Below are 24,859 nucleotides of genomic sequence, written 5' to 3'. Positions count from 1 at the left end.
CTATTGCTTTCTATTCTATTCTATTCTACTCTATTCTATTCGATTCTTTTCTATTATGTTCTATTCTATTCTTTTCCATTCTATTCTAATCTTTTCTATTCTATTCTATTCTTTTCAATTCTATTCTATTCTTTTCTGTTCTTTTCTATTCTGTTCAATTCTATTTTTTCTATTCTATTCCTTTTGTTTTATATTCTATTCTATTCTATTCTTTTCTATTCTATTCCATTTTATTCTATTATTTTCTATTCTATTCTATTTTATTCTATTCTTTTATATTCTATTCTTTATATTCTATCCTATTCTATTCTTTTATATTCTATTCTTTTATATTCTACTGTATTCTATTCTTTTATATTCTATTCTATACTTTTATATTCTGTTTTATTCTTTTCTATTCTTTTCTATTATATTCTATTTCTATTTTATTATATTATATTCAGTTCTATTATATTCTATTCTTTTCTTTTCTATTCTATTCAATTCTTTTTCTATTCTATTCTTTTCTATTCTATTCTATTCTATTCTATTATTTTCTAATCTATTCTATTCTGTTCTATTGTGTTCTATTCTATTCTGTTATTTTCTATTCTATTCTATTCTATTCTATTCTATTCTATTCTATTCTATTCTATTCTATTCTATTCCAGCTTCTTCTAACTAAGAATGTTAAAGGCCTTTCTTATTTTTAAAGTCTTGGAGACTGTTATTCAGAGAGACCATATTTCTCCCATCCAGGTCTCTCTTCACTGGCTCCCTGTGAAACAGAGAATTGATTTTCAAGTTTTAACTTATGTATTTAAAGCTCCACATGGACTTGCCCTGGCCTATACATCTGAACTTTTAAGGTTGTATTGTCCCTGAAGATCCCTTAGGTCCTATGCTCAGCTCCTGCTAATTGTTCCTAAATCCCGCTTGAAAACAAAAGGAGACAGATCATTCTCAGTCTATGCTCCAAATCTTTGGAACACATTTAGAAATCAGAGCTTCATCTACATTAAGTGTTTTTTTAAAAAACAGTCAAAACCTGCCTCTTCTCTTAGATCTATTGATATAAATTAGTTTTTTTTTTCTTTTTTAGGACTCATTCAGGACTGATTGAAGCACTTTGGTCAACATTCATCTTGTTTTAAGGTGCCATATAAATAAAGTTGACCTTACCTATTTTATTCTTGAACATAACTTTTAAAAGATTTCAGTGAATTGATGTATTTTAATTTTTATATTTATGCACAGTTCATTAATTAATTTTAAGGCAATGGGTTTGCTCACTTTTTAAAGTTAGGTCAGCTAATTGTTTTTAAAACAACAGGTTACCGAAATTTGTTTATATTTACAGAATATAATTAATTTGCTCTCTGAAAACATTGAAAGTATTTTCATAGAAGAGCATATTCCTGATTTGAATTGGGGTTATATAACATCCCTGTATTAATTATATTTTTTAAATTGATTTTATTATAACTACAATTTAATCATAACCATAAATAATCATGGCGATGCCATGGCTCAGTGGTTAGCACTGTTGCCTCACACTGGTTCGAGTCCCGGCTGGCTCAGTTGGCGTTTCTGTGTGGAGATCGCATGTTCTCCCTGTGTTTGCCTGGGTTTCCTCCAGGTGCTCCCCCACAGTCCAAAGACATGCGCTATAGGTGAATTAAATCAACTAAATTGGCTGTAGTGTATGTGTGTGAACGAGTTTCCCAGTACTGGATTGCACCTGGAAGGGTATCCGCTGTGTAAAACATATGCAGGATAAGTTGGCGGTTCATTCTGCTTTGGTGACCCCTGCTAAATAAAGGACTAAGCTGAAGGAAAATGAATGAAAAAAATAACCATTAGTTGTAGTGGCAGCACTTTCGGTTACAGTCCTGTTTCAGATACATATATTACATCAGGTACATTTATTTTATTTTTATTATAGCCATTGCCAGACCCACTCAGAAACCTGCACCTACAGAAATCTTCAGAAAACATGCTGAGCTTGTCATTCCATTTATTTACTTAAGTAATTGTGTGTAATATACAGTATTGTGTTTTTTATATTTCTTTCAGTTATAACACTGATTAATATGTATTTTTGTAAATGATTTGCATAAATGCAAATATGCAAAGTAATATTTTCTGTTTATTATTTAGTGGATATATTATAAGAGAGACCTGGTGTTGCTTTGTTTATGAATCAAGGAGTGCTAAATTTGCACTGTAACCTTAAATAAAATCGAAGAAGCTACCTTTTATCATTTAAGTTTACAGCTCAAAATCTCTTCACATAAATCCATTGATTTTTTTGCAAAAAATTGCACAGATAGAAAAACAGCAGATTCTTTGATTTTCAGCATAATGATAAGATTCCACATGATATTTAGGTGGAAAATGTATTACCATTTCTAAAATTTCTATACTGTTCTTTTAAAGTATATTTGATTTAGAATTCTACAAGAATGTTATGAATGGACTAGAATAGAATAGAATAGAATAGAATAGAATAGAATAGAATAGAAAAGAAAGAATAGAATACCAAGGTACTGATAATGTGTTGATTATCAGTTTGCATTTATTTGGAAACAAACAAATTGTTTGCACAATAATAATACTGTGTTTTTTACCTGCCCACACATTCCAGCCCTTTAATACTTCACAGTACTATTAAATCTTCCATTCATTTATTTTAATTTTACATATAAGTAATACTATACCTTTAATCCTCAGCGGTCGCCACAGCTGGAACCACCAACTTATCCTGCATACGTTTTACACAGTGGATGTCATTCCAGTTGCAAGCCACAACTGGGTAACATCCATACACACTCATTCACACACATACACTACAGCCAATTTAGCTTACCCAATTCACCTATAAGGCATGTCTTTGGACTGTGGGGGAAACCGGAGCACCCGAAGGAATCCCACAATAACACGGACAGAACTCCACACAGAAACACCAACTGGCCCAGCCAGAACTCGAACAAGTAACCTTCTTGCTGTGAGGCGACAGTGCTAACCACTGAGCCTCTGTGTGTAATATATATTATATTATATTATATTATATTATATTATATTATATTATATTATATTATATTATATTATACTATATTATATTATATTATATTATATTATATTATATTATATTATATTATATTATATTATATTATATTATATTATGCTATATTATATTATACTATATTATATTATATTATATTATATTATATTATATTATATTATATTATATTATATTATATTATATTATATTATGCTATATTATATTATATTATATTATATTATATTATATTATATTATATTATATTATATTATGCTATATTATATTATACTATATTATATTATATTATATTATATTATATTATATTATATTATATTATATTATATTATATTATATTATATTATATTATATTATATACTATATTTGAAATGGTCTCTAGTTATTTAGTTTCTAAAGTTAGTAATAATGATTTAAATTTAAGAATAAAATGTTATTTGAGGGTGTTTTATCAATTTACAGATGATAATGCATATCAGAAAAGGTCAATTCTAGTCTTTTCTTTAAAAAAACTTTCACATTTGAAGGAGGATCCAAATTAATTTATTATTTATTATTAGTTATAATTATTATATGACTTACGTGTATATGACATTTTGTGCATGGAGAAATTGTTGCCATTTTAAGGGTTCTGTGTTGTTTTCTATTTTGTATTCTATTTATTATTATTAATTCATAAGCCGTTTTACAATAGAATAGAATAGAATAGAATAGAATAGAATAGAATAGAATAGAATAGAATAGAATAGAATAGAATTGAATTGAATATTTACCATAGTAACCTGGTTTCCTTTATTATCTGTACCATTTGCTATCAGGAATAGACTTTTCCTCTGAAGTGCAGGACGGGGTCATGTATCAGCTAGTCCATTACAGGACGCGGGCGTGTCCGTCCAGTGCGCTAAAATAATTCGGCCAATGGGACGCGCCCACGTTTGTCGTCAAACACGGATGTGAGCAGCCAGTCCCTGAGCTCAAATGTAGGGCGATTTGAATTGTACGACCAGGAGGTCCAACAAGAGGAGACTTTCCAAAAGTACGTGGCAGGCACCTGTTGTGCACAGTCACTGTCGCACGGAAATAATAAAGACAATTCACTGCAAACTCAAGCACACGTTTCCCTCTACATCGGGAGAGCCTTTGATTATCGAGACTGAGATAGGTCTACACGGAACTAAAGTTTCGCATTCCTTTATTCCACTCGGACATATTTATAACCCGAACAACAGCAACATCTCCACGCCAAGTATGCCGCTGTTATGAAGATAAGAATATAAATACTCGCTCTGTCCTGTTGCGCGTTGTGAATCACAGTGGACGGTTGTGTTTTCGGGGGTGTGATGAATGTCATCATGGAGTCGGGACGGCGGAGAAGTTTGAACAGTGTCCTGTCCTCTCTGTCTCTGCTCTGTGTGGTGCTGGACCTACAGCTGGATGGTGAGATTTCACACTGATTATTCTACACGTTATTAATGTTTAAATCATTTACATCATTTATATTGGTGTTTTGACAGGTGACTAAGTAAGCTACGTAGTGTAAGTAGTGTAAGACGCACTGTAGAATTACATGTAAAGTAGTCATACTGTGGTATTCTTTGACGCACCACTTTAAATACCACGGTAATTAACTTAAATGTATTTGGTAATTGTGAAATGTGTATTAAAACAGCACGAGATGCTAGTCATTTTACCATTGTATCAGGAAGTGCCAAGTAAGGAAAGTCTTTATGTAAAATAATAGTAAATTGCAATTTAAGCTCAGGGAACAAACAATTCAAAACAATGATTAAATCTGTTTTCTAAAATATTTGAACTCAATATTAAGCGTCAAAGAGCTCGTGTGTGTGTGTGTGTGTGTGTGTGTGTGTGTGTGTGTGTGTGTGTGTGCGCGCGCGCGTGCGCGTGTGTGTGTTGACAGCTCAGTCAGCAGTTGACAGCTCAGATGTGAAGCCTTCAGAAACTGATTTTACTCAACTGAAGAACTACTAACTATTATATTATTGTCTGCACTTGTGCTTTGCAAAGGCCAGATTTTGGATGTAAACAACTTGTTTGAAGCATGCTGGCATACCATGGCACACAAGGGCGTAGATTTGCCTTTGATATTGGTGGTGGGTACCTAATTTGACACCAAACCACCACTAATTGTAAAATTAAAATGTAACTTGACATTTAAAATGTAAAGTTAAAGGAATGTCTGACAAAAAGAAAGTTTAATAAAGACTTCCGTTTACTGAAGGCTTATTTGTGCATAATCACTTACCCCCGCATCTGAACATATTTTTGCAAGTATAATATTGCCATATATGCACTTTAAGCTAAAACATGACTTTACATGTCCATGTTCTTTTCTTTCTCTACGCGTGCAACCAGAACAGCACATGTTCTGTTTCACACTTAAAAAAAACTTAAATAAATAAATCAAATACAATTATTAACAAAAACAACGTTAAATCAAGCATGTCTTATGGTGCAAAAGTAAATTTGCATGATTTTACTTTGACTTGAATGAATGCAGAACTCTGGAAAGGTGGAGGCATATGACCATTATGACAATAACCATTATATCTTGATTTGTTGTTTTTTCATAGTCGTTGTGGAGGCCAAAATCTAAACAAATTTCTTTTAATTGCACATTCATGGTTACTATTATGGTGAACTTGTAGCGAAAAGTGACACTTCTCTTTGAAATGTAGCTGCTTATGTCCACTTCTCACCTTGCACCTGACTGGAAAATTTTGACAAAGCATTATTTTATTTTGGAGGTGATTAAATTACTGGTGGGGACATTTTAATAATCTGTGGATATTGGTGAGGACACATTCCCTCCATCCATGCTAATTCTACACCCTTGATGGCACAGCATAAGAGGATGTGACAGTTTTTTTCTAATGTTGGTTGCACCACAAAACCTTTTAAAATGGAGACTCAAACATCATATAAAAGCTGAATAAACAAGCTTTCTAAAGTTGTATAGTTTGTTAACATAACAAGACCTATATTTAGCTGAGATTACAGATGCTATGATTATAGATTTTGGTTGTACCATTGTAGTCTGAGGAATAATCACGATTATCGCGATTATTATGCATTCATTAATTTCAATTAATGTGTATATTTTAAAGTGTTATTTATTGCTGCTCAGTAACCAGCTAATACAGCACAAAATAATAATAATAATAATAATAATATTAATAATAATAAATAAAAAAAACCAACAATATGTTATTTCTCTCTTTGGACTTCGAAATAAGTGAAAAAAGTTTTTGATTTTAAACATAAATAATCATTTTACACTGAAAATAAATAAATAAATAAAAAATAAGAATAAATAAAATGGTATTTGTCTAATGTAAATTCAATTCAATTCAATTCAATTCAATTCACCTTTATTTGTATAGCGCTTATACAATGTAGATTGTGTCAAAGCAGCTTCACATAAAAGGTCACAGTAAATAGGAACAGTGTAGTTAAGTTTGTAGTGTTTAAATATAAGCTAAATATTAGCTAAGTATTTAAATGAACTGTTGTTATCATCTGTGTTCAAACATACATAATCATTTTAATAATTTGTCTAACACATCTTTTGTTTACATTGCACTGTAAGGCACGCACAACTCTCACCGCTACAGCATGAGATGTTTTCACCTGGGCGAGCGCCTCCATTAGAAATAACAAACTTACACATGGAAAAGATGCGATATGTCAACAGCCCGCTGCTGCTATGTCTCAGCCATAGTTATAGTCCAGTGTGTGTGAATTAGCCTCGGTATATGAACTCGGAACTAAAGCACAGTTGGCATAACTTTGTTTAGTTGCAGCAGTCCTGTTGCGTGCAACAGAAACGCGGTGTTGAAAAGCCTTTACGATTAATTAACCGTGATGAATCAAAGCGCGGTTAATAGTGAATTCGGTTAATCGTTGCATCCCTCGCGGAGATACAACTATTAAAAAGTTTGAAATCTGAGGGTTAAAAAATACTCAAAACTAAGCATTGAGAAAATCACCTTCATAGTTGTCTAAATTAAGATCTTAGCAATACATGTTAGTTAATCAAAAATTAAGTTTTGATATATTTATGGTTGGAAATTTACCAGATGTCTTCATAAAACAGGATCTTTACTTAATATTCTAATAATTTTCGTCATAAAAGAAAAATCAGAGGTGGTTCATTCCGCTGTGGTAACCCCAGATTAATAAAGGGACTAAGCTGAAAGGAAAATGAATAAATTAACAAATGAATGAATAAATAAAAATCAGAAGTTTGACTCTAATAATGTGATGTTAGCTATTCCTACAAATCTTTTTTTTTTACTTTATTGAACAAAGTAAACAATACAGCTATAAATGGCCTGGAACAAAATACAAACCTCTTTAATCAGACAACAGACAAGCATCATAAAAAAATGTAATAAAAATTAAGAAAAACCTAGGTGTTTTAGCAAGTTCAAAGGTGTTCTATCAAATCACAGATAGTTATTACAGCATTGTTTTTCTTCATTTGCTTAAGTGATAGAAAATAAAGACATAGTTCCTTGTGAAATACATACAATTTTGGAGAAATTCTTAAGAATCTATTCTTATGTAAAAATAACTTCCCAAGAATAATTATTGTGTTAATTGCTAAATCACGTGTCTCATCTTTCAAAAACAAACCAAATAGTACATTTTCTTCAAACTTTAGAAAATAACCAATAATGCAAATCTTCCCAAAAGGCACAATCAAATTTACAATCATAGAAAAGATGCTCTGTAGTTTCAATTTGATCATCACAAAAGGAAAAATTGTTTTCATCAAAACCAAATCAACATTTCCGAAAAAAAGGAAAGATTCCATTTAGAATTTTAAAATGAACTACCTTTATTTTCGGTGCCACTGGAAACTCAAAGCTATTCCTACAAATACACATGTGCAACTTAAGACTTTTATTGTGGTCTAGGGTCATACATAGCCATCTGTTTTGAGATGGAGTCATTAATATAATGAAAGCTTTTAAAGATCTATGCTGGTTAATGTTGAAACTGAAAGCTTTCACAAACAAATAGAGATGGATTGACGCTTTTGTTGTTAGGTTTTGTTTTCCAGAAATAACCATGCTCTAGGACAGGGCGCTGTTTGCATGCTTTCATTTTGTGTTGTCTTTGTTAACAGAAACCTGTTGGAGTGTAATAATATCTTACCTTTAAGGAATGTTTTTACAACATTACAGGAAGAGTGTTCATTTTTTATGTATGTCAGTTTAAGGCTCAGTAATGTTTTCATTTTGGGCATATAGAGGGTTTTCAAAGCTGCCTTTGAATAATTGAAAAAATATTATTATTAATTGATATCATTGTAAAATTATCTGAGTGCAGATGTTGTGTGAGTCAGCTGCCTGTCTCTCTGTTTTACAGGTGTGTTAGGAGCCACACCTGTTGAGATCGAGCATCATCTGGAAATGGGCCGTAAGCTGCTGGCAGCCGGACAGCTGGCCGAGGCCCTGTCTCACTATCATTCAGCTGTGGGTAAGACGCATACAAGCACACAATCATGGATGAAAACTACACTTTTACTCTACTACTGACAAAAGTCACAGAAAGAAAATGAATATTTTAGTCTGTATTATAGCATTAAATATTTGATATTTTTCAAAACATTAAAACTTTTAGAAAAAAATTCTGTTTTAAATAAATAAATTTTCAATTCATCAATGAATCCCGAAAGTTCTAAGCAATCATTTATGATCTCTAAATCAGCAACTCATCCTAATATATATAGGTAACAATATCTGGAAATTAGAAGCCAATATTGTCTACACACACCAATATTTACAGATGGTTCAAAGGTGAAAAATAGTGTAGCAGCAGCAATGGTGACTGAACAACAACATTATGGAATCAGTCTGTCTAAAGAATGTTCAATATTCACAGCTGAAGCCCGTGCTTTACTTTTAGCATTGCAATAAACAGAAAATGTTCAACAAAAGAACTCTATTATTTTTACCGATGCCTAATTATGCCTCCAAATGATGGAATCTTCAAAAAAACGATCATCCTTTGATTGAAAGTGTTTGAACTAAAGTTCACCATCTACAAAACCAGTTTTATCATATCATTTTTTTTGCTGGATTTCAGGACATGTTGATCTTTCAGGAAATGAGCGAGCTGATGCAGCTGCTAAGGATGCTTTGAAACAAGTGGTGAACAAATGCCAAATTTCGCCTTCAGAGATGAGACCTTTTATCAACGTTTACATTTTAAATAAATAAGTGGCAAGAGGAGTGGGATGAATTGAAAATTTATAAATTGTAGGGATATCCCGATCAGGTTTTTTTGCCCTTGAGTCAGAATCATTTTATTTTGAGTATCTACCTATACGGAAACCCGATCCGATTCTTCTATAATACATAAAAAAAGAATAAAGAAGAGCGAAGAAACTAATTTAATTCACCTTATTTTAACATTCAACAACAAAGTTTACATATCTCACAGTTTGCTATGGCAATGTTGTCATCATCAACTTTATAATACCTCCAGACCGCAGACATACTCACACTCTCCGCTTCAAACTGCTTCCGTGTTCTACTTTGCCGGCATTTAGCCAATAGCATCTCTGCAACATAGTGATGTCATGCCACACATGTTGTTGTTTCTGTGTGAAGTTAAGAAAGAGGTCTAACTCTGTGCCACAGCATAACTATAGATGTTTTAAAAAATATTGAGAATATATATATATATATATGTATCGGGGTGACGCGCTGTCGCCTCACAGCAAGAAGGTCGCTGGTTTGAGCCTCGGCTGAGTCAGTTGGCATTTCTGTGTGGAGTTTGCATGTTCTCCCCGTTCATGTGGGTTTCCTCCGGGTGCTCCAGTGTCCCCCACAAGTTCAAAGACATGCACTATAGGTGAATTGGGTAAGCTAAAATTGTCCGCGGTGTATGTGTGTGAATGAGAGTGTATGGGTGTTTCCCAGTGATAGGTTGCAGCTGGAAGGGCATCCGCTGCTTGAAACATGTGCTGGATAAGTTGGCGGTTCATTCCGCTGTGGCGACTCCAGATTAATAAACGGACTAAACCAAAAAGAAAGTGAATTAATGAATATATATGTATGTATTTGTGTTTATATATTTATACATGCGCCCACACACCTACACACACACACACACACACACACATACATATATATTCGAGTCCAGATATGGAGGTAATTTCTGGTCGAGTCTGAAACTGCGTGATCGGATCTGGACATCCCTATTAAACTGTATGAAATACAACCTGAAATCTCAAACAGAGTTTTAAGACATTTTAAGACTGTATTTGATCAAGTGATTTTTACCCAGTGTCGTATTGGACATACAAGTATATCTCATGGTTTTTCACTTAAAGATAAAGACCCCACTCAATGTTTGTAGTGCACAATTCCCCTTACTGCAAAACACATTTTACTTGACTGTCCGGCTTTTAATATATCCAGAAGAATTTTTTACGAAAAGAATTCCCTTAAGGACATTTTTAGCAAAGTGACACCAGGAAAAATTTAGATTTTTTAAAATCTTGTATTAACACTAAAAATCTTATTTAATTTATGTATTAATTTGTTTGTTGTTGCCATGAAAATAGCCTTGATTACTGACATTGCATTAAATAAAAAAAAAACATCACATGTCATAATCTCTAAATCGGCATTATATCAGAGTCATAACTGAAGGATCATGTGACAGTAAAGACTGGTCTAATAATGCCTAAAATTATTAGAAAAGAATAAATTGCTTTATAAATATATTAACAGAAAGCTGTCGTTCTAAATTGGAAAATTATTTTGTGATATTGCTATTCCTTGATAAGCATAAGAGACAAACGCAAATGTTTTTTTTCCAAAATATCAAACAGTAAATTTATTTGCCCATTTACTTTCTTTCCGAATGTGTTTTAGATTAATTTAGATTTGTTATGGTATCTTATATGCATAATTCACACCAAAAATTAGATGTCTAATGTGTTTTAAACAGAGGGCGACTCTAAGAATTATCTGACGTACTACAAACGGGCTGCCGTTTTTCTGGCCATGGGCAAATCCAAGTCAGCACTGCCGGATCTGACCCAAGCTATACAGCTTAAGCCAGACTTCCTTGCTGTGAGTTCATTTTTGTTGTTGTAATATAAATCTGAGTTAAATATGGCAAACTATGCAGTGTTTGCACATTTATTGTATTGTGCGTATGTTTTCAGGCCAGACTGCAGAGGGGTAATATTCTTCTGAAACAAGGAAGCACTCAGGAGGCCAGAGAAGACTTCCAAGCAGTAGTAAGTGAAACAAGTCTCTTTTTTTTCCTTAAAGGGATAGTTCACACAGAAATGAAAATTAGCCAATCTTTTACTCTCCCGCATGTGGTTATGAGTTTCTTTCTTATGTTAAACACAAAGGAAGATGTTTTGAAGAATGCTAGTTTATGTCATACGTTGACTTCCATAGTATGAAAAAAATACCATGAAAGTTGCAAACAAAAAATAAGTATTGAGCAAAACAAAAAAGGAAAACTCGAATAACTCCCAAACATTTCAAATATAGTCTGTGTTAGTAAATGACAGGCTATTTATGAAATCCAGGCATAAAACTGTATGACGTTTTATAGCCTACAGCTAATCAGTCTGTTAGATTCTGGAGTGCATTCAAGTTCTAAAGAAAATATAAATGATCTTAAATAAAACAAATACATTTATAGAGATGGTATAGAAGTATATAATTGAATTCACCTGGGAAATGAATCACTTGAATGGTTTGTGAGCACAATACAGTGCACACAGTATGCCATATTATCTAATAATTGTAAAAAATAATTCCAAAAGGCAACTGACTGCGTAAAGCCACATAAAACAAAAATACGATGTATATGCCGAGCTCAGCGGCTAATCAACCAGAATCATTTGAGGTGACAAGACTGCGACCAGTGAGACCTAGCTATCACGCCCTTAATTATGCAGACTCAATATAACTTAATATAAACGAAACGGATGAGGTACAAAAAAATTCACCCCCCTCACAGCTGTCATGAATGGTAATATTAGCTATATGCACCAAAGCCGTCTTTTGTACCAGGCTGTAAACATGTTTTTATCAGCTGTAAAATTGGCCAATTTAGCATTGCAGTCAGTGAACATCTGGAGTTCCTGGAGCCAGCCCCTTAAGGCGAATCGATGAATTGCAGTTTGTTACTTCCGTTTTGGCTTCATGAGGGAGAGCGGGAGGTTGCCTCTTGAGTAATAAACAGCTGTTTCTTTTAAAAAAGCCCCCCAAAACGCATTTAGCATGTTATAAAACAAAATCTGTTGGGTATTTTGAGCTTATTACAAGATTGCATTGGATTGTTCATCGACTTGGAGCTATTCTCTGATTCCTGCCTCATCTGTTAACCTCTCTGTCATGCAGCTGAATCGTTCCCCGGATCACGAGGAAGCACATGATCAGCTCCTGAAGGTGGATGAGCTGGAGTCTCGCCAGGAAGATGCACATGAAGCTTATCAGCGTGGAGACTGCAGGAATGCTGTCCAGGTGCTGGAGCGAGTCATAGAGGTGAGTTAGTCTGACATCAAAATATACAGCAACAGGATGCTTGAAATGTTGCCAACCTGTCAACATTGGGATGTAAAAATTCGGGATGCGCTTTAATTGGAAATAAAATAAAAGGTAAAATAAAAATTAACCTATTAAAATCAATGGCCTATACAGAAATTAATGAATGAATTAGGCAAGAAATTAAAAACTCATGAATTTTTTATTCTCTCTATTTAAATATTGATTAAAGTTACTCTAGTTATTTAGTGAGGAGCAGCAAATCTCTCATTTTGATACACTCTTTTGTTTGGTAACAGAGGTCCAGTCCACAGATCTAAAATGAAAGCATTTGATTAGTTTTGTCACTGTTTGTGCTCATTTAAGACAAAATTATTTGTGTTTTAAATAAAACACTCTAGGATGGACATGTTTACATAGCCTATTATTAAGTGTATTTGTCTGTTTAAAAACACACCCAAATCCCAAAGTGTCACATCAGGTGTACAGAAGCTGATCTGGGAACAGTATCTTTATATGGAGCGTGCCAGTCAGCACCGTTACATGAAAATACTTAAACGGGACAATAAAGGGATAGAATGGTAAAATAGACTCCCGGCAAAAACGAGATACTTTTACTATTGCAGGAGAGGAAACGTCACAAAAAAGAGAAATACATTTTTAAAAACACAGAATGTTGTCTATATTACAAAAATCAAATATAAATTTCATTTCTATTTCATTTATAGAATCAGTTACCAAAAAAGACCAAATAATAACATTGTGAAGACATTCTAAATCCATGCAATTGCATTGTACAACATATACAGTTAAAGATGAAATTGAAATTGATTTATTTATTTATACATATATACATTACATTATACATATACATTATATATATATTATACATATGATAATATATATATATATATATATATATATATATATATATATATATATATATATATATATATATATATATATATATATTTATTATTTTTTTATTTTATTATTACAATTTTACAATTTTTTTTACATTTAATAAATGCCGCCTTGATGAACAGAATAATTTTCTAAAAAAAAAAAAAAAAATATATATATATATATATATATATATATATATATATATATATATATATATATATATATATATATATATATATATATATATATATATATATATATATATATATATATATATATATATATATATATATATTTTTTTTTTTTTTTTTTTAGAAAATTATTCTGTTCATCAAGGCGGCATTTATTAAATGTAAAAAAAATTGTAAAATTGTTAAATACCTATTAAATATTTATTTATTGCTTGTTGAAAGTAGTTTCAAGTGAAATTATTAGTCCAGTAATTATTGCTTTTATTACTAGGACCATTAATAATAATAATAACTAATATTAGAGTGATTTCTGAAAGATCATGTGTCTAAAGACTGGAATACTGAAGCTAAAAATTCATCTTTAAATTCACTGGAATAAATGATTAAATTAAATGTTAAACTACTTTTGAACAGTCATTTTATAGTGCAATAATATTTCACTATTTTACAATTTGTACAGAATTTTAGATGCAATAAATGCAGCCTTTGTGAGCAGGAGAAGCTTATTTTAAAATATTTAAAAATCCTAAAAATGTAGTTTACCCAATTCACCTACACCACGTGACTTGTGGGGGAAACCGGAGCATGTTAATACGGAGAAAACATGTAAACTCCACACAGAAATGCCAACTGACCTAGCCCGGGCTCGAACCAGTGACCTTTCTGTGAGGCGACAGCGCTACCCACTGCGCCACCGAATAAATGAAAGTTAACCTTTTGTTTTAGTACCCTTTAATCCATCAATGTTGACTTACTTTTGAAATTGAAAATACTTTTCATTGTTTGAGTTGCTAGACTGGATTGCCCTGCAGAACGGAGTAACACATCAAGTTACATGGTGCAACACAAATCACATAGCTAAAGACAGCAAAACACTTTAAATGAGCGTCTACAGTGTGGCATGAGACGAGCAGAAAATCTCAGTTAACTGAAACTCTTTCTCTTTCTGATAAATAATGTAAAGTGAGAAAATCACATAAGAATTTTGGATTATATACATTAAAATTTATAAAAATAATCATTATGGTCTGTATAAGAAAAAACTATTAATAGATTGATTTGCAGAAAAGTTACTATATCTTTATAAGGATTTGAGATGATCTCCTAGCCCTAATATACACAATTCACATTTAAGAATTTTTTTATTTCATTTGTGGTTGTCTTGTCTTTCTTCTCCAGCTCTCTCCATGGGACCCAGAGTCACGAGAGCTGAGAGCCGAATGCTACATCCAGCTCGGGGAGCCACGCAAGGCCATTATGGACCTGACTCCAGCATCCCGTCTGCGTGCGGACAACCGAGCAGCTTTTCTCAAACTCAGTCAACTGCATTACAGTTTAGGCGAGCATCATGACTCACTTAAGTATGTCCAGCAAGCCAGATGTTGTAGAATGATGAATGACAGCTGCATTTTTGCTTATTATTTATACTAACAGTATTCAAGTATCTTCTATAAGCTGTTTAAAAGGGCAATTCTAGAGTTATACATGTTAGTAAATACAATCTCACTCACTGATGATGTGCACAGTACTATTATATTAAAGTTAGTCCTGTGTTGGTTTTTTTGCTGGTGTTTAGTTTTCTTTCCCTCTTTATTTTGTTTTTCAGTCAGGTGCGTGAGTGTCTGAAGCTGGATCAGGATGATAAGGAGTGTTTTGCCCTCTACAAACAGGTCAAGAAGCTCAGCAAGCAGCTGGACTCTGCAGAAGAGCTGATCTCAGAACAGAGGTGCTGGAAACTTCTCATCTTTTTTGATCAGATTTCTATTTAAAATTTAAAATATGAGCTTTATTTAAAATGTATTATAAAATATTAATCAAATAAAACAATCATTATAATTATGAATACATATTATAGTTTGTAAGGTTGGAAGAGCTGTAATTTCTTGTCTGTTGAACACAAAAGAAGATATTTTGAAAAATTATTGAAATCATTGACTTCCATAGTAGGAAAAACAAACACCATGGAAATCGATGGTTGCTAGTTTCCAACATTCTTTTAAATATCTACTTTTATGTTCATCAGAAGAAAGAGGACATGTTGGACTATTGGGGAATCAACAAAGCTGACAAAACAGCCCTAAACGGAGTCCCAAAACCCACCTTCAGATTTAAAACCACTAATAAAATGCTATATTTTTAACATGCCAAGCAGAATGGGATCAGTGCTCAGTAAACAAATAAACTTTTTGAAATCCAGGCAGAAATAGGAAGAAAATCAAACTATTGTTTTACAGAAATGTCCACACACGCACACATAAGACTCACACATGATCATTTACTTAAAGGAGAAGTCAATACTGAAACAAAAACCAAACTGTCAAGCATTTACTTGTGGAATACCCTATTTTTAATGTTATGAGATGACCATTTTTATCTGGAAAGACTTTAAATGAAATATTTTTAAATGTGAGTCCTTCCAGACTTGTGCAATTTTTATCAAAAGTAACGATAAAAAACTTTATCTTATGTATTAAAATATTTTAATGATTATAGAAAAGTGATATTTATAAAATGTTGTAAACTTAATCTGTCTTTTTGCCATGACATAGCCAGAGAAGCTGATATTTCCATAAGCACAAATGAAGGGAGATTACATAATAACAGAACATTTTTTTTTTTTTGCATGAATTTTTCCCTTCAGTCCTCTATTTATTCCTGTAATGGTGAATCTGAATTTTCCTGATCGTGTGTTCTAATAAAAATTTTACAATGAACTTTAATTCCTATTAGTATCAGTTTGGAAAACATTTGTGTTTAATGCATTTCTTAAAATGTAATGGAAATTTTTATTGAAATTGTAAACATCATTGGTGTCAATTAGTTTGCATCAGTAAACTGAATCCTTCCTTAATAGAAGTGCAAATATATATATATATTTTTAATAGAAAAATCTTACTTGCTTGTGTCATATTTTTATCATTCCAGTCTTCAGTCATCATTGTCATTTAGACACTTTCTAAATGATTTTTATCTGCTCTTTTTTTTTGCTCTTGACTGACAGGTATCAGGAAGCCATTGAGAAGTACGAGTCTGTGATGCGAACAGAGCCGAACTTGGCATTCTACACTAATAAAGCAAAGGAGAGGACGTGTTTCTGCTTAGTCAAAGTATGTGCAGTAACTAAATGTCAGTTAATTATTGTGCTGTTATTTTTCAGCTTTGCAATGGGATAAAATCCCTCTAGTGTCTAGTCTAGCTGTTCTGCTACACTATTTGTGACACAGGACTACAAAACCAGTCATAAGCATCAATTTTACTTCAAATGAAAGCTAAATAAATAATCTTTCCATTGATGTATGATTTGTTAGAGCTATATTTAGCCAAGATGCAACTATTTGAAAATCATCAGTCTGAGGGGTTTAAAAAAAAATCTAAGTACTTAAATCACCTTTAAAGTTGAACAAATTAAGTACTTAGCAATGCTCATTACTAATCAACAGTTGGTTTTGATATATTTACAGTTGAAAGTTTACCGAATATCTTTATGGAACATGATGTTTACTTAATATTATAATTAATTTTTGTCTTGAAAAGAGAAAAAAAAAACATTTTGACCTATGCAATGGATTTTTGGCTATTTCCAAAAATATGCTCCTGCAACATAAGTGGTCACATTTATGCAATATATGCATTTTCACCTCATTAATAATGCAACAACATCCAGACATGTTCAAGTGTTGTTTTAAATAACTATAACTATATTATATGTGTCTGTTTCTCTTCTCCAGATGAAGAGTGCTGAAGAGGCTGTAGACATTTGTTCAGAAGCTCACCAGAGAGAGCCTCAAAATATCCACATCCTCCGGGACCGAGCCGAGGCCTACATCCTACTACAGGAATATGAGAAAGGTTATATAATATATAGTTACTATTTATAATATATAGATACTAAATTGTCGTTTACTTTGAATGTAAGCTCACGTGGTCTCTGTTTGTCTACTCAGCTGTGGAAGACTATCAGGAGGCTCGCGAGTTTGACCAGGAGAACCAAGAGCTTCGTGAGGGTCTCGATCGAGCACAGAAGCTTCTCAAAATCTCTCGTAAGAGGGACTATTATAAGATCCTGGGGGTCAGCAGGTACGGCAATGACTGATCATCAGCGTCCTTCAATAACACATTGACGGCAGTCTCACTATTTTAATATTTTCTAATATTAATGTAGGGTTTTTGATGGTGCATACTAATAAGCATATATGTGCAGCCAAAAATGGTTGTTTGACTTGTTTTTTTTGCTTTTTAGGAGTGCCAACAAACAGGAAATCATAAAAGCATATCGAAAACTGGCTCAGCAGTGGCATCCTGATAATTTCCAGTCTGAAGCAGACAAGAAAGAGGCAGAGAAAAAGTTTATTGATATTGCATCAGCAAAGGAAGTGCTCACAGATCCAGGTAAGAGAACATCATGTGACAGCCAAGCAAAAAAGAGACATGTTTGATGTGAGCAATAGTTAATGTTTGTGGGAATAGTGTAGTGGGGTATATCCACAGGGGCTTTTAATTTTCAGTAAACCAGCTCAATCGCTTCCGGCGAACTGTCATGACATTATAAAATCGCTCTGTTTAAGATGTGGTTTCTTTTAAGATCAATGCTCTTTACTGCCTGATTGCGATACAATATAAAATGAGTCTCAGACCTGACAAGAAGCACTAAAACCATGTGCCATGTCTTTAAATATAATTTTTAAATTTTAAATATTTTTTGTATGTTCAATGGAGCTTTAGCACTCGCCTGTTGCTCCTGCCAGAGCTTGTTTAAATGATCTTTCATCTTGTTTTACGCTTGAACAACTGAATGAATGCTAAAGCCTATTTAACAGATTTTTTAAAAATTAATTTACATTATTGATGCTGTAAAAGGAACTATATGAAATTGAAAATAGTCAGATCAACCTTTCACCGGAAGTTTATTAGTGGCCAAAATACACTTGCTCAGGGTGTCAGCGAGGTCTTAAAAAGTATTAAAAGTTGATTAAACGGATTATGAGAAAATTAAGGCCCTTAAAAGGTATTAAAAAGTCTTAATTGAGTTTTTACAAGGTTTTAAATTTTGTTCAAGCGTTGTCCAAAGTGTTTAAGTCCAAAAAAGCATAAATGTAATTTTGTTCCTCTTAATATTAACAACGGTGTGCTCGATCCACATGATTGGTGCGGCCTGGGACGTGTCCGGCCAAGCTCCTCCATCCGGGTGATGTCATGTAATTTGTGACAAATGCGGGAAGGTGATGTGACACTCTCCACATGTAGCGAAACCATAGAGCGAAACAGATGACAAAATGGGAAATGTAAGTTTGCGTATTTCTGGTTGGAGAAAGATGAGTTTAAACAATGGCTGAAGCCTGTCGCTGAAAACAACCGCAAAATGTATTATTTCAAGCTTTTTTCTTCCCAGCTTATTTTGAGGTTGTGCTCCATTGATTTATTTAACTACAACTGTTTATTAACAACTGTTTATTAAGTTAAAGGTTTGATACTAATCAGAACATGGAGTGGCGATAAGGTCTTAAAATTATAGGTGGGCATACTCATTGTAATCTTGGAATTAATCTAGATTAAAATGGCTCATTTGAATTCTGCGGAAGGCATTCAGAATATGTGTGCTACCCAAGTAATGGCTAAAAGTAAGTCTTTGAGAACGGGTTTCTCAAGCCAGGTGGCGCATTAGCCAGGGGCTCATCTCCTGTTTCCAAAATGCATCACAAACTGCTTGAGAAACTGTTTTACTATGATAATTGGTGATGAAAATAAATTATGTTTAAAAAGAATTACTTGTGTTTACTAACTGTTTGTTCAGGAACTGTAGGCCTACATAAGCACAAAACAGCGATTTTTGATAACCTTAATCTGACTAAAGTCATAACTGAACTAAACAGGAATGGAATTAAGACCTGGAGTATACATATATTAGTGGTATTATTGAAGTAAACACCGCAATCAAACTATTACTGTCATGTAGGACATTTCGCCATTTTTTTCCGACAAGATCCACACACGCTGCTGTCAGTAAAGGACCACACACACACACACACACACACACACACACACACACACACACACACACACACGTTGCGAAATGCAGAAGTTTTTTCTTTCCATTTGGCGTGCGTTATTAAATTTTATAACACTCTCACCAGTCCTTACTCCTTATTTCCGTCTAATACCCCAGTTTGTCACGGGGCATGAATGAAATGTTCATGAGTGATAGTGAAACTGCCGAGATGGCATATAAAGTCAACCAAAATTGCAGGAAACTCTTACATGAAAGCACTTCACGTAAACAGCTTAATTATATTATTGTCTATTAAGGCAAATAACTAGATTACAGATGTCCATGTAAACGTAGTCAGTAGTGTCTTCGAAGTAAGTGAAAGATCCAGAAGGGCATCCCGCTGATCAGAAGGGCATTTTTTTTTTTGTCAGAGGGCTCAAAGGTCAGGTGTACATCCGTGCTAAAATATCAAGATGAAAGTCATCATAGCTTGCGTAGAATTGACCCAGCTCCCAACCCAACTTTGAGATTAGATTAATGACTCTATGTATGTATATGTGTATGTATATATATATATATATATATATATATATATATATATATATATATATATATATATATATATATATATATATATATATATATATATATAACGCATGACAATAACGCCGATAACCACCCACCACTACTTAAAGTATTCTGAGAAGGTCTTTAAAAAGGTATTGAAATTACCTTTAGGATTGCTGCATATACCCTGCTTGCTGTATATATGGCCCAGTCCATCATTATAGAGTATGTCACTTTTCAAAAACCAAATTAAACATGCTCTGAGTTGAATGCTTTAAGAATGACCCAATAATTCGAGTTTTGAAAGCAAACCTATTAGCAATATCGCTGTATGAGTCTTTTTTTATGGAGTCACACAAACAAAGTGATATTTTCCTGAATTTGAAACATAGCTCACCTGAACATTTGCATCTCACACGGCAGGGTTGCAGTATTTTTGTTGCTGAATTATTCTGATTTTTTTTTTACAAATTAAGTGAGCCAGTTATCGATTCAAAAAGACATGCACAACCCTAACCCTTTTCCAAATGAAGCAGCTTGATTGAATTTAAATTCTTTGAATGAATGACTTGCATTCATGCATTCAACTCACAGGAGTTTTTATTTGTCATATTTACTTTGTTTAATAAACTTTTGTTATGATTGTACAGTCTTGCTTGTATGTACTTTGTACTTATCAGATTCATTGCATGAACTGGATAATAAATAAGTAAAAACCCCTAAACTTGCCCCAGAACCTAATAGAGAAATACACTGCAAGTACACATACTGTTAAATAAGCCACTTTTCCACTGCACAGTACAGTATGGTTTAGCATGGTTTGGCTCACTTTGGTTCAGTTGTGCTTTACCTCAGATTGCATTTCCATTGCAGTTTAGAACAGTTTAAAGGGTTTGGGATTATTGCTATAGTTGCACCATCTCCACCACCGTGACATCACCTTTTTATATTCCGGCTCATCTCATTCAGCTCCCACTAGATCAATCTGGATCTCTTCTGTGGTAAACACTTACTGTTTAAGTTTGGTGTCTCCGGTTGCAATTTCAATGACTGGTAGTGATTCTGGTAATGACAAATCTCTTGGACCAAACAGTGTTCAGCAGAGTGTTCAAGTCATGTTTTAGTAATTGGACAGCTCGCTTGGATCCATATCTTAGGTAGTACTAAAAAAGTACCAGGTACTATGTACAGAATGCAGTGGAAAAGCCCCCAAATTGAGACGTATAGAACCGTGCCACACCATGGAGTGGAAATGTGCAACCATATTTATCCATGGCAGCCTCAAACCAGACAATATTCTGCCACAAGAACATACTCAATTATAGTTCATTTGTTGTGGTCTCAAAAGAAATCCCTCCCAAAAAATAAAGTGTACATATAATTTTTTTCATTAGTACACACATATCATAATGTTAAATTGTTAGCGAGTCTGCTGCTGAAAGCGTCAGCCTTTACACATTACATTTCATCACAGCTTGTTTATTGCTGGATGCAGAAAGAGCTGCTTTTTTGTTCTCATGACCAAAATCTGAACTGAACTGGACTTGAGTTGTATGATAATTATACTGTCTTCTGTCCATCTGGAATACTGTCAATATCTTGAGCTGCTTCAAGCTAAACCAAATGTTCAAAATGTACAAACTTTACCCAGATTTTAAACTGAAGTGAACAAACGCCAAACCAGTTTAAGCAGAATGATCATGCTCTTTAGGTCATGTCTTCTTAGAGCCATGTCTTTCCATCAGAGTTTGAACTTGTCTTGTATTCAACAACAGATTCTGTTTGTTGTGTGAAGCAGCCATGAATCAATCTGTACCGTGTGAAGTGCTTATGCTAACTGGCTTTTTCTGTGTGCAGAGATGCGTCAGAAGTTTGATTCGGGTGAGGATCCTCTGGACCCTGAGAATCAGCAGGGGGGTGGAGGTGGAGGAACCAGAGAATGGCCCTTCGGCTTCAACCCATTTGAGGGTGGAAACTACCATTTCAAGTTCAACTTCAACTGAAAGCGAAGGACAATGATTTGGACTACGAAACCTGGCTAGACAACCTGCTTCATTCAGACCGAACTTTGAAGGAATCTTATAGAAGCGAGAGTTTTTGGTGTTGTTGAGACTTGAATCCACAGGCTGTTTTGAACTTCTCCACATACAAATTGCTTGATTGGGCAAATAACTATTAGTTTGGGCCTAGATTTCACCCTCTCTTTAAAGACCTAAACATGGAGTCTAGTCTTAAGCCCAGTCATTTTTTTGACATGTGCCATCATTACTCTGACTCTTATAATGTACTTTTCTTTTTCTGCTGCTTCTGTTTGTTTTCTTTGAATAACACTCCAGAAATTAGGCTTGTGGTTTCTTTTAAACCAGGGGTGTCCAAACTCATTCCTGGAGGGCCGGTGTCCTGCTGAGATTAGCTCCAATTTGCTTTAACACACCTGCCAGAAAGTTTCTAGTATATCTAGTAAACGCTTAATTAGCTGGTTCAGGTGTGTTTGATTAGGGTTGGAGCCAGGGTCGGTTTGTCCATAGAGGTGTCCTAGGGCGGCAGAGTAGTCAGGGCTCGTCCAACAAATCCCCCACGATACCCCGCCCACCTTTTCTTTTGGTCACAGACAAACCCTACATCACATCCTGCCACCAACCCCCCCACGTTCTTTGCTTTTGTCTGTGACAAACCCTGCATGATCTCAACGCCCCTCTCTCTTTGCTTTTACCCCCCCAACACACACTCTTTTCCAGATTGAAAGCAGCATAACTTTCGGTTTGAGAGCGCCATTCTCATTGTTTGCCTAGAGCGCCTGATGAGCTTGCTTTGGCCCTGGTTGGAGCTAAACTCTCCAGGACTCCAGCCCCCAATGGTCTCAAACTCAATTCCTGGAGGGCCGCAGCTCTGCATAGTTTCGCTTTAACCACCTCCAACTCACACCTGCCTAATAGTCTCTAGTAGTCTTGAACAGCTTGATTAGTTGCATCAGCTGTGTTTGAATAGGGTTGGAGCAAAACTGTGCAGATCTGCGGCCTTTCAGAAATCGAGATTGAGGCCTATGTTTTAGACCAGGGGTGTTTAAACCTAGTCCTGGAGAGCCGGTGTCCTGCAAAGTTTAACTCCAGTCCCAATCAGACACAATTTGTGCATGCGAAATCCTGTTGTACGGTGCTACGATAAGGGGGGGGGGGGTGTAAACAAGATGATTAAAAATTTAAAAAAGTGAGCGATTGGTCCATGTTTTAATATTCTGTCCAGAGAGGTCATGTTTTGATCTTCTATTGGTCTCACGCAATCATGTGATGCAATTTCGCAGGTCAGAGTTCACCAAGCTTGAACTTGAGCTTGCATTTCTGGTCTGACGCATTCGCGTACGTATGAATGGGAAGGCTTTCTAGAATCATCCTTGCAGGTGTGTTAAGGCAAGTTGAAGCTAAAATCTGCAGGACACCGGCCCTCCAGGACAAGTTTGCACACCCCTGTTTTAGACTGTGCCATCATGTTCTCCTGACTGCAGGATGTCACACATTCTTTCAGCTCAGACATGCCTTTAAATAGATTTTAAAAAAAAACAGTATTGCACTCTTTTTAGCAAATAAGGCACTTTTTTCATATCTTTGTCTCATCTCTGGTTTTATTTTATTATTATTTTTATTTTACCCATCTTCATAATAATGAAGTGTATCCAATAAGTCCATCAGAAACCTTCCTGCTCCTGGGCTGCTTTATAGACTTATACATTTGATCTGATACCAGTTTGCACAATATTTTTTTGTACTTAAGTCTTTGAATAAAGTTTACATGACAGAATGCAGATGATAAATCAGATGACAGTCTATGAAGCAGCCTGTTTTTGGTTGAAGTTTTGGTCCCACAAAAAAAAAATTGAAAAAGAAAGAAATCTTCCTAATTCCGAGTAAAAAGCCTTCAGTAAATATTGAAAAAGGAGTGGACTAAAATCAAAAGTTTGGGGTGTATGCTTTTTGTGCCAACAAGCCAATGCATTGTCTCTCTGATCTTAAAGACATGGGTCTTCCTGATGTTTTATGCTTGTTTTTCATTTGTTTTAGCCTTAACAAAGTCATGACAAACTCCAAGATATATTGTATTTAAAAAAGAATGTTGAAGACTCATTTGCCAAGTGTCTTGGTTATTTTATTTTTATTATTTGGTTTAGAAGATATTAAAAGAGAGAAAGAAATTGTGAAGCTTAAAGCGCTTAAGTAATTAAATCACATTATTTAAAGTATTTAGATTCACATGCAAAGTAATCTATGAATATAAGGTTATAAAATCAGATCAGGGTGGCATGGTGGCTCAGTGGTTAGCACTGTTGCCTCACAGCAAGGTTGCTGGTTTGAGTCCCTGCTGGGTCAGTAGGCATTACTGTGTGGAGTTTGCATGTTCTTCCCGTGTTCTCGTGGGTTTCCTCTGGCCGGGTGCTCCGGTTTCCCCACAGTCTAAAGACATGTGCTATAGCTGAATTGAGTAAACTTAACTGGCTGTAGTGTATGTGTGTGAATGACTGTGTATGGGTGTTTCCCAGTGCTGGGTTGCAGCTGGAAGCAAATCCGCTGTGTAAAACATTTGTTGGATAGGTTGGTGGTTCTTTCTG

The 24,859-nt window shown here is 34.2% G+C and overlaps 1 protein-coding gene across 1 annotated transcript; it reads left to right on the top strand.

Annotated features, from left to right (window-relative positions):
• Positions 1–4,046: 4,046 nt before the first annotated feature.
• Positions 4,047–23,803, top strand: dnajc3b (DnaJ (Hsp40) homolog, subfamily C, member 3b). Its single transcript, XM_056461221.1, has 12 exons — positions 4,047–4,495; positions 8,453–8,563; positions 11,048–11,172; positions 11,268–11,342; positions 12,466–12,609; positions 14,886–15,067; positions 15,313–15,432; positions 16,708–16,813; positions 17,435–17,555; positions 17,651–17,783; positions 17,947–18,095; positions 22,117–23,803. Exons 1-12 carry the CDS (start codon positions 4,399–4,401, stop codon positions 22,260–22,262), a joined length of 1,509 nt encoding a protein of 502 aa, XP_056317196.1. The 5' UTR covers positions 4,047–4,398; the 3' UTR covers positions 22,263–23,803.
• Positions 23,804–24,859: the final 1,056 nt, after the last annotated feature.

Source organism: Danio aesculapii, chromosome 7, assembly GCF_903798145.1.
Source record: "Danio aesculapii chromosome 7, fDanAes4.1, whole genome shotgun sequence".
Lineage (NCBI taxonomy): Eukaryota > Metazoa > Chordata > Actinopteri > Cypriniformes > Danionidae > Danio > Danio aesculapii.
This window is presented reverse-complemented; position numbering and strand designations above follow the sequence as displayed.